We start from the raw sequence: 11,152 nt of genomic DNA, 5'->3' as shown, positions 1-11,152 counted from the left end.
AGTTGAGGAGATGGCCCCTGTGCGTTGCTGTGTGAGAACCACTTGGTAGACTGACAAGCCTCAGGTAAGCAGCAACCTAAATGCTGAGGGCTCAGAAGAAGCAAGGAAACACTTCCTTGACTGAAAATGTGGACTCTGAAACATGAATTGATGAGAAATGCCACTGTCGAGGCAGCTTCCAATCCTAGAGGAGATTTTGGGGGAGATGACATCAGAGGAGAAGAGCAGGAGCTCTCTGACCCAGCCGAGGGACAAAGGCAGCCCAAATGGTTTCCTAAGTCTCGGTACCATGGGCAAGATCTGAACTGGAGAGCGAGACGGCAGCCAGAAAGCAGATTCTAGTAGCAGGAAGGGAATAATCAGTGCAGGCTATCTATCCTCGTGTTGAGTTAGCAAATTCTAACGGCATGTAGCTTGCAGAGCTCTGGCTTAGTAGTTTTAGGCAATACTTAACATGCACCTGTTATACATAGTACAACGGTAATATGTAGTGCTAAAATATCAAAATATTTCCATACAGGTTGGTAAATAGCTGTGGCCTAAGCCCCTCCACCAGTATCCCACCCCAAATTCCCCAAGATCTAGAGCTCATTAAGGGAAGCTTGAGGCCTCTGCAATCCTGCTCTGGCACTCTGGCTTGTATCTGTTTTGATTGGCTTGGACCCGTTATATGGCTTGCTGAATGTTTTTATTATCATACTTGGTTTGAGAAGGTATACCTCAAAGTCCTGAAAATTCCTAAGTAGCAAGAGTAGTGTCAGGCTTCTGAAGTAGGGTCCAAGGTGGAAGGTGGGGTCATGTCCAAAGATCTCCTGACTTCACTGACCATTTGTCAGTCAAGACAATTTTGTTGATCGCATTTATTCAGGACGTGTTCAGTCCTAACAGGGGACAGCAGCATTCACATGGGTGTTGCCCAATGGATCTTACCTTCCCCGGATCACAGATCCCTTTGAAAACTCCAATGGAGTTCAGTCAGATCCTTCGAGTATGTACAGTAACTAGAACTAGTCTTAAAAGTTGGCCCATGCTTTGTAAAGTGGAGACTCTGGAGCATTTTACAGTGGGTTTGATAAGCATGATGCTAGTTAATATTTTGCTCTCCACCCATGGAGCTTCTCTTAAAACATCTAGACGTGCCTTTCATCTTTGACTCAGAAAATAGTCATCTTCCATCTACTCTAAACGGGTTATAACACGTTCCAAATGAAAGGGATCCAAAATAATGAGACAGTGCAAAGTAATAGAATAGACTGTGTCCGGGAAATCAAGATAGGGGAAGGAATGTGGAGATATTTGGACCTTTTAAAGTCAGGTGAGAGCCATCAGGAGAAGCTTCTAGGTAAAATCATGTGGATAAAGACACTCTGCAGCTAAAATGCAAAGTATCCCAGGCCTAGAAGAGGGTGAGGCTTCTGCCTCTCTCCTCCATGCATGGAGTCCAATCTCCTTCCTTGTCCACCCCCAGCGCAGATGTGGGGCTTAGGGACATTGCATTTCAAGAAGTCATAGGCATTGAGATGTGGTTATAGACATTTTGTTATTTTACATTTAAGTCAGCCAAAAATATAAACATTCTTGATGCAGCAACTGGTCCAGATGTTCAACCCCAACAGTTACTCCAACACCGAATACAGAGGATTCATGGAAATCTCCGCTGCATGTGTTCCCCCTAAGAATGCAAAACGCTGGAGTTCTGTGATGCGGGATGTCCGTCCCTCCTCCTGACCTTTGAAGCCAGTGCGCCCGGGCTGTAAGTACCGTCACTTACTCTGCTGTCCTGAGGCAGTTACACGCACATGCCTGCCATTCAGAGTTTTGGAGTGTGCGTTGACATCTCTGTGTGTGTGAAGAGAAACGGGTGCTTGTTTTGATGCAGGACATGATACAAGGGCCCCGCTGGTATGCTGTCAGAAACCTCATGTTAAAGCCCATCCCCGGGGCGGGTTGGACTCTCTTGCTTATGGACCTGTTAGGGTATAATCTATTTCTACTCTACAATTGTCTTTTTAATGTGGGAGCCGGAGCCTTAACCAAGATAGAACACCGAATCAAAATCAACAACTACTCAACAAAGGCACAATGTTGAGGAGAGACTTTTCCTCAAAATACAAGTCTTCCTATGGTAGTTCAAGAAAACTGCTGTAAAGTTGCATTTTAGGGGAGGAAAGAATCAGAAGATGGTTGCGCAGGGAGCTTACAAGAAAAAGGAGAGTGGAGATATTGTAGCTAACCTATTGGGGTAAACATAGGAAAGTTTAACTCAGAAACGAGGAGAGTATTCCAGTGTATCAAAGACCTGGATCCAGTCTTCTGGACACAACGCCAGCTGCCTGTAATTGCACAGGGAGTGCACTGAACAAGTCAGGAGACACCAGTCCCGCCACCTCAGGGGAGAGAGCACTCCCTGGAATTTTCCACCCAGCCTGACCGCACCACACCAATACTGCCGCTAACTAGGGCTGGAAAGTGATATGAACTTGATTTGTCCTTCCTAAACCAGGCACACAATCAGTTTCACCAGGTTCTCAGACAAAGGCATTTGGCATTTTTCATCTGCCTAATAATGTTGTTTGCCACAACTTTATTTGGAACCACCTGATCAGTTTGGTTTAGCCATAAAGATGGATTTGGCAGAGATTTTGGCCATCCTGATACTTCATTGCCAGGGTGAAGGACCTGGGCTTCACGTCCAGCTGCAAATCGCTGCCTGCCTCCTGACTGTGGACTCTCTAGAAGGCTCGGCTGGGGCTTACTTAGCCCTTGCCCCAACCTCAGGGAACACCGGTTGAAAAGTCTGTTTTCTTCTTTGTATAAGAGTCAGAATGCCTAGGTTCAAATCCTGACTCTATCACCTTGTAGCTCTGTGACCTCTAGCAAGTTATTGAATTTTAGTGACCCATACCTGTGATGGGAATAATAATAGGGTTATTAGAGGGAGCACATTTGGTGATATACACAAAGCACTTAGCACAATGCCTGTTTATAGGAAAGCACCTAAGAAATTTTAGTTGCTATTATAATGAAACACTCACCCTATGTTTCAAAAGCCATTTAACCAGATTAAATCTGTATGAAAAGGCCCTTGACCACAAAGTTTATACTTCCCTGTTTCTAAAAACGTAAGCTTCTAAAAATTTATATAAATTCATTTATATCTATTAGCTTAACTTAGAGATGCTGGATATTTGATCTGACTTCAGAAATGTTGATGTGAGGTCGGAAGCCCTATCACTTGAATTAATACGTGTTGCCACTGATGTGTATTGTGTTGATTCTTAGTATCTATTCTAGGCATGTGTGAAAGTGAACCGCATAAAAGCAGAACTTAGACATTCCTGCCAAAAGGAAGTGGATTGAAAGGAAGAGAAGCAGAGCTTCTGTGAAGAGAAAATTGTCCTATCTCTTCGCCAGTGTCAGAATGTGGAAATGTTTACAAAATGCTCATTAAAAGAAAAAAGGATCGCGAGATAGAAACAAAATCTGGTGCACAAGTTTACACTAGGGAGATAAGAAAGGCTAGGCCCCTATAGGGGATTTTGTTATCCAATTACTGCAACCTGACTTTTGAGGGGAGAGGAAGAGTGGTAGGGGGAGGGAGAGAGAGGGGAAGAGTTTCCAAACTTGTCTCCAGTGACACGAGACATTAACGCGCTACAAGATAAAACTGCCACTTAGAGCCCAGGAGAGCTAAACCTTCCCGGGTTGGCCTGGGGGCTTGAGCAGAGTCATGGGTTCTCTGGCCCTGCAACTGTGCGCTCTCGTCTGCCTGGTGGTTCACTCAGTTTCTGGCAGCCCCATCATGAGTCTGGAGCAGTCGCCTCTGGAAGAAGATATGCCCCTCTTCGATGATGTCTTCTCAGAGCAAGATGGTGTCGACTTTAACACATTGCTGCAGAGCATGAAGAATGAATTCCTCAAGACACTGAACCTCTCCGACATCCCTTCGCAGGATTCAGCCAAGGTTGACCCACCAGAGTACATGCTGGAGCTCTACAACAAGTTTGCAACAGATCGGACCTCCATGCCATCTGCCAACATCATTAGGAGCTTCAAAAATGAAGGTAAGTTTACATATTATTGATAGATTCTGCTTGGATTTTTTTTCAAGAGGCGGATAAGTAAATTTACAATGCGTGGGAATAATATAGATAAGGGTGAATGCCTCTGTATAAGGGTGTATGTACATAGATACTCAAAAACAATTCACATTTTGGGTCTATACCATTTTCATGGTCATTTCCCAAATGTTATTAAAAGGTACTAAAGAATATCTTTTAATCCAAAGCCATTTTGACTTCATGATTGGGTTGTTAAAATTTTTTTAAGTTTGAACAGTAAGTGATAAAAAAATTATGTTGGTCGACCACTATACTTGTGAGGGTCATTTTCCAGATACGTCTCAATTTCCGTTTGTCTTTTGATTGACTCAAAAATGCATGAACTTCTGCTTGGAATGTAAATGATGAAAACAGACAACACCCAAAAGTTGTGATTTGTGCTTCTTTCGAACTTTGAATGAGTTTCTATTTTCTGACCTTATTAAAGAAATATTCAGACAGGCTGAAAATGTATGTTTTAGAGGTTCTTCCTAAAGTTTTGGTGTGTTTGTGTGACATGTTTATCCTTGAATCACTGTTTATAATGCCCAGGAATAATGTATGACCCAGTTAATGATCCAGCTTATTTCAATGTCTTTATGAATAGTAATGTGCAAGTTTTAAATATCAGTAGGAAACCTATGGTATCTCCCCCAGCTTTATTCAGTGACTAAATCTAATGACCTAGCAAGTTAATCTTTTAGTTAATATGGTACTAGTAGGCATATGTATGGTAAAAGCTGTAGATCCAAAGAAATGAATTCTTTAATATTTACCATAATCATTGACCAGGTAGAAAAGAGGGTTTTGATTGATATTGACCAGACGTTCTTAAAAGCAGAAAGGCAATAGCAAAGCAATAGCTTAGGATTTGGAATTTTGAGATACGCTTGACTTAGTAGCTAGAGATAATTAGTTTAATTTCTCGGGGCCTCAATTTACTCATCTGTAAATTGGGTATAATATACCTATGTAACATAATTGAGCTATTTCAAAGAGGTTCTGAGTAAGAAAGCACTGCATTTACTATGAATTGCTGAATAAACGTCAGATATTACGAATGAATTCCTTAAATTCTAGGCACTGGAGGAAACGGGGAGTGGGTGTTCCTCAGTGCTAAAGATATCGTTTGCCTTTAAAATTTAGGTAACTGCCCAAATTTCAGATATTTAGTAACACATTGGAAATGTTACTTAGTAACATTTAGTAACATAATGGAAATGGCAAACTGAAGTTACAGATTCCTTTTGGGGGTGAGTCTGGATTGAAAATAAATAGCTTCCTTCCATGGGAAACCTTCCTAGTGTTTCCGACCACTGAGCCCTGGGTGCCTGGCTGAGAGTGCAGGTGGGAAAGTGTTCACATCCCCTGGGAAAACAGGAGTGCTTCAGTTCTCGCTTCTTCCGTGGAGGATTTGCGTGAGGCAGGTCAGGAAGTGGAGTTTACAGAGCATCTGATCACTGGACACCAGTGAAAGCCGGAGCGGATCTCTCCGTGGACGCCCCGGCTGTGGCGTCCTCTGCCAGTCTGCGGGTGGAGTGTGCACTGGGCTAGCCCTAGTGGCTGTTAACTGTCCCTCCTTTGACTCTTTGGGTCTGCACAGTGCAGCTGCCTAGGAGACAAAGACCAACCCCTCCATCCCCACAAAACAAAACAAAAAAACCTTCTCCAAATCTAACTAATCAGGGGAAAACAAGCGCACCTCTAAGGTAGAAAAAAACCATGACTTTAATTCCTACCGCTGCTGACCTCACTTCATCATTTTGGAGAAGTCAGTCCTCTGCATTGAGGCTTGATTTGTTCTGGTGTAAAATGAGCACAATAGCAATAAAGAGTCATTGTAAGTACTAAATAAAACAATGCTTTCAAAACACCTGGCACGTTACAATATGCTCAACTAACGTCAGTTCCCTTGCCTAGAATGCAACACCTCCATCCACTACTTAGTATATTTGTACATGCTCTGCGAACTTATTTTTTTAATGGCTTTATTGAAGTATAATAGATATACAATAAACTGCACATATTTGAAGTATATAATTTGACAGGTTTTGACATATATAAACATCCGCTGAAACCATGACCACAATCAAGATCATGAACATATTCATCACCACCCAAAGTTTCCTTGTGCTCCTTTGGAATTTCTTCCACCCACCACCATAAGCTTTTATCCTGCACTTTTGTCATGGATGGAGCAACCTGTCTACCTTCCTATTTTTGATCTTCTCATGTTCCCTGTCCAAGGAGAGTCAAGTCTCTCTATTCTTATAAGAGGGACAACTCCCAAGTTACTTGATGTATTAAGAACATATGCCATGCCCATAAATCAGTTTGATCTGATGTTCACAATCATCAACTAATCAATATTTTGAAAGTGTTGCCTCTGTTTAAGGCATCATGGTAGCATAGAGGCACAGAAGGAGTTTAAGGCACAGTACCTGCCAGCTTGGTCATGATCTAGTTGGGAAGACCCATTCATAAAAAGAAACCTGAAATGGAAGGATATAAATGGCAAAGCTCAAAGGAGAGACAGAGAGTAAATATTCAAGGGACCCAGAAGGGAGTGAACTTCTAGATAGGGATGAGAAGAGGGGCCCACGAGGAAGGGCCACACACCCAAAAGGGGAGAAGACTTTCCAAGAGTCAGAGGAACATCTCCAAAGGTGCAATACACAACAAGGCAAAGGAATGTTTTGGCAAATGGTGAAGATATCAGCCTACCTTATTTTTTTTAAGTTTTTATTTATTCATATATTTTGAGAGAGAGAGAGAGAAAGTGAGAAAGAGAGAGAGAGAGCAAGCACAGTGGGAGAGGAACAGAGAGAGAGGGAGAGAATGCCAAGCAGGATCCTCACTGTCAGTGCAGAGCCCGATGTGGGACTTGAACTCACAAACCATGAGATCATGACCTGAGCTGAAATCAAGAGTTGGGCGTTTAACTGACTGAGCCACCCAGGCACCCCTCAGTCTCCTTTCGATAGGAATTTTTATGATTTAAACTTTCAACAAATATCAGTTGGCCAATTACAATGTTCCATGTACTGTAGGGGATGAATGGCAGCTATACGTCGATCAGGAGGTTAAGGCCTGGTTATAGCTGCTTTTAAGAGTCATGTTAGAGAATTCAAATTCATTCCTTTGACCAGTATTTCCCACTGTTGGTGTTTGAGATGATTTTAGTGGTACCCAGAGAAAGCTGTAAATTATGAAACCTTATTATATATTTTCATTAACGTGGATCAGAAAAAAGTCCACATGGCTATCACCTCAATGCCCTCATTTCATGAATGTTGTTGCTTAGGACAGAACTAAAAGAGATATTAAGTACTAAAAAAAATATTACAAAGTGAAATAAGAATATTAAAGGGTACAATCTGGAACAAGGACCACACTAAAATCAGGAATTGGTTACAGAGTTGGGAAAACTGCCAGAGGTGATAGAGAACCCCTCCATTGGTGGGTCCTTAGTACCCTGGTTTCACGGAACCCTTTGCTGGTTGACAAATGCCTTCAGGGACATTTTGTAATCATGTATTTCCTGGAGGCAAGTGTACAGAGGCTTTGGGCTCCCGTAAAATTCTCAGATAGGAAGTCAACATGCTAACATTTGGAGGCATGCTTCTGAGACTAAAGGACTTTTAAAAATTTGTTTCATAAACATTCCGAGTGATTCTTATGTACCAAACTCCGTGATGTTTGCTAAGGGTAGAAGACTACCCTTGGGATAGAAGACTTCTATCCCAAGTTTCCTTTCCTCCCATTCCTCCTTGTTGACAACCACACACCCAAAATTCATCCACTGTGACCCCCTTGGTATTTGGCTGTCTGGTTACCTTGTCAGATTTTGGCGTCTAGAGCAGAAGTCAACAAAATATTTCTGTAAAGGGCCAGACAGATAGTAAATATTTTAGGTTTTGGGGACCATGTTGTTGTCACAATTCTGCCATTGTAGTACAATAGTAGCCACTGACCACACAGAAATAAACGGGTCAGGCTATGTACCCATGAAGCTTTATTTCCAGAGGTAGAGCCCAATATGGCCCATGGGCTATAGTTTGCCAACCCCCAATATAGCTGGAGGTCTTTTAATGCTCAGCCAACCATGTGGGCAATCTCCACCCATTACAAATGCACATGTGAAAAGCCATGAAGTCCTCATCTCTGAAAAACTTCCAAGAAAGAACAACCACCCCATGTCCAATTTGACGGCTCCTCACTGGTTGGAATAACTGGGGGCTTGCCTGCACAGTCTCCAGGCTTCCTCCCAGCTCTGTCATTCTGTGGCTGATAAGCTACGCAAGCAAGGCCGGGAGAGCGGTGTCCCATTCATCAGGCAGCCATTTTCCATCTTAGCCTTGGCCGCGAAAGTCAGCTTAGTATTCTACCACTGACCTTTCAGTGTTTTCTGTCAGAGAATGTTAACATTGTGTTTGTTCTCATTGATTTCTCAGTGTCAAGCTTCTCGTGCAGACAGGCCCTTTTATCACATAAATAAGCATCTGTTTTTCTCAGTGACATACAGCAATTCTGATTTTTGTCTTTTTTTTTCAGATCTGTTTTCCCAGCCAGCCAGTTTTAATGGGCTCCGAAAATACCCTCTCCTCTTCAATGTGTCCATTCCTCACCATGAAGAGGTTATCATGGCTGAACTGAGGTTGTACACGCTGGTGCAAAGAGATCGCATGATCTATGATGGAGTAGACCGAAAAATTACCATTTTTGAGGTACTAGAGAGCAGAGGGGACAGTGAGGGTGAAAGAAGCATGCTGGTCTTGGTGTCAGGGGAGATCTATGGAACCAACAGTGAGTGGGAGACTTTCGATGTCACTGAGGCCATTAGACGTTGGCAAAAGTCAGGTTCATCCACCCACCAGCTGGAGGTCCACATTGAGAGTAGACACGACGGAGTTGACGATGCTGGCAGGGGACAACTGGAAATAGACACCAGTGCCAGGAATAAGCATGTCCCTTTGCTTGTCGTGTTTTCTGATGACCAAAGCAGCGAGAAGGAGCGGACAGAAGAACTGAATGAAATGATCGCCCATGAGCAACTTCTGGAGTTTGACAACTTGGGCATGGACAGTTATTCCAGCGGACCCGGAGAAGAAGCTTTGCTGCAAATGAGGTCAAACATCATCTATGACTCCACTGCCCGCATCAGAAGGAATGCTAAAGGAAACTACTGCAAGAGGACCCCGCTCTACATCGATTTCAAGGAGATTGGCTGGGACTCTTGGATCATCGCCCCACCTGGATATGAAGCCTACGAATGCCGTGGGGTTTGCAACTACCCCCTTGCAGAGCATCTCACACCCACAAAGCATGCGATTATCCAGGCCCTGGTCCACCTCAAGAATTCCCAAAAGGCTTCCAAAGCCTGCTGTGTGCCCACCAAGCTAGAGCCCATCTCCATCCTCTACTTAGACAAAGGCGTGGTCACCTACAAGTTCAAATATGAAGGCATGGCAGTCTCTGAATGTGGCTGTAGATAGAAGAGGAGTCCTGTGCTAATTTAATAACTGTAAATGTGTATATTTTGTGTTCCTATTTAATGAGATTATTTAATAAGAGTGTACAGATGATAGAGGCTTGCTGCCTTAGGGAAATGGGCAGGTCAGTTTGTTGTAGGAAATGCATGTTTTGCTAATACAGTATCATCCCTTCCAATCTGTTTTTCTTTGGACTTGCCATTTCTTGTCAATGCCATTTCCAATAGCAAGTGGCAAGCCACACTAATTGTCCTCTATGTCAATTTGAAAACAACAGGCCCTAAGCAGAAATAGAGTGTCAGTGATAGATACTCGTGTATGTATATGTGTACAGAGATAAACTTACAAAATTCTCCTGGTTCTATAGAGGTAGATTATACTCACACATATGCATGACTCAATCAAATGTGTATATATTAAAAACTGATGGTATATTCTCAGTCAACTCTTCTCTGAGTAGGATTTATGTCAAGATAATTTGCACCAGGAATTTGACCATCCTATGAAGTATGACATTTCCTAAATACTATTGGAAATGTAGGTGTAGCTTTTTTTTTTTAACTTTTTTAAAGTTTATTTATTTATTTTGAGAGAGATAGAGACAGTGTGAGTAAGGGAGGGGCAGAGAGAGATAGAGGGAGAGAGAGAGAGAAAGAGAATCCCAAGTAGGCTCTGCATGGTCAGCACACAGCCCGATGTGGGGCTCGAACTCACAAAACTGCGAGATTATGACCTAAGCTGAAACCAAGAGTCGGAGGCTTAACTGACTGAACCACCCAGGCGCCCGGAAATGTAGATTAGCTTTTATCAGTTGAGTTTGTTCCATTGCTCAGGGCAACAGGACCAGGTAAAGGGTGCTGCCTGTTTAAGGAGAGGGGTTATCTGATACAGAAATCAAAGGGCTTCAAGAGGCAGTGGCCTTAAGCTACATTACCAAAGAATGAGTCCCTGGAACACCACTGCGCTCTAGAGGGCAGCGCCTGGTCAAGAAAAAAAAAGAAAAAACAAAAAGGGAACTTCAGGATGTTCCTGAGATAACAGGACAGCAAGGCCATGTGTGTTGGCCTTTACTGCTGCAGAGGGTAGAGGAGGTGGGACGGTGCTCGCAGGAGAAGAGAGAAAAGGATATAGATGCTAACCTAGGATGTGTTTGTAAAATTATAAGCAGTTTTAACTGGAGATTTAAGTCTTTTGGACAAAATAAAATTACCCAAGACCAAGAGGAGGAAAATCAGAAGGGATCCATTTGTTGGACTCTTCTTAATATTTTTCTTTAGTTCTTACTATTTCTCCCTTGCCTCTGCACCCCTGCTTTTGCTTCTTTCCACCCCTCTCCTTCCTTCTTTCTTTTCTTGTCCCAGCGTCTCATATCCTTCTGTCATTCTTGTTTCTCCTGTCTTCATTGGCCTTTATTGCCCTTGCTGTGGGGTTGGGAGGGAACACCGAAAGCATTTGCTGTCAGGGTGAGTGGGGTTAGTGCTCTAATTTCTAGATTTCCTCCCAAGATTTAATTTGACTTTAATAAGTATTCTTTATGAAAGGTTTTTTCATGAAGAATAC

The 11,152-nt window shown here is 42.8% G+C and overlaps 1 protein-coding gene across 1 annotated transcript; it reads left to right on the top strand.

Moving 5' to 3' along the window:
- Window positions 1-3,730: 3,730 nt before the first annotated feature.
- Window positions 3,731-9,595, top strand: BMP10 (bone morphogenetic protein 10). Its single transcript, XM_007083389.3, has 2 exons — window positions 3,731-4,064; window positions 8,655-9,595. The coding sequence occupies exons 1-2, from the start codon at window positions 3,731-3,733 to the stop codon at window positions 9,593-9,595; spliced, it is 1,275 nt and encodes a 424-aa protein (XP_007083451.1).
- Window positions 9,596-11,152: the final 1,557 nt, after the last annotated feature.

This window comes from Panthera tigris, chromosome A3 (genome assembly GCF_018350195.1).
Source record: "Panthera tigris isolate Pti1 chromosome A3, P.tigris_Pti1_mat1.1, whole genome shotgun sequence".
Lineage (NCBI taxonomy): Eukaryota > Metazoa > Chordata > Mammalia > Carnivora > Felidae > Panthera > Panthera tigris.
This window is presented reverse-complemented; position numbering and strand designations above follow the sequence as displayed.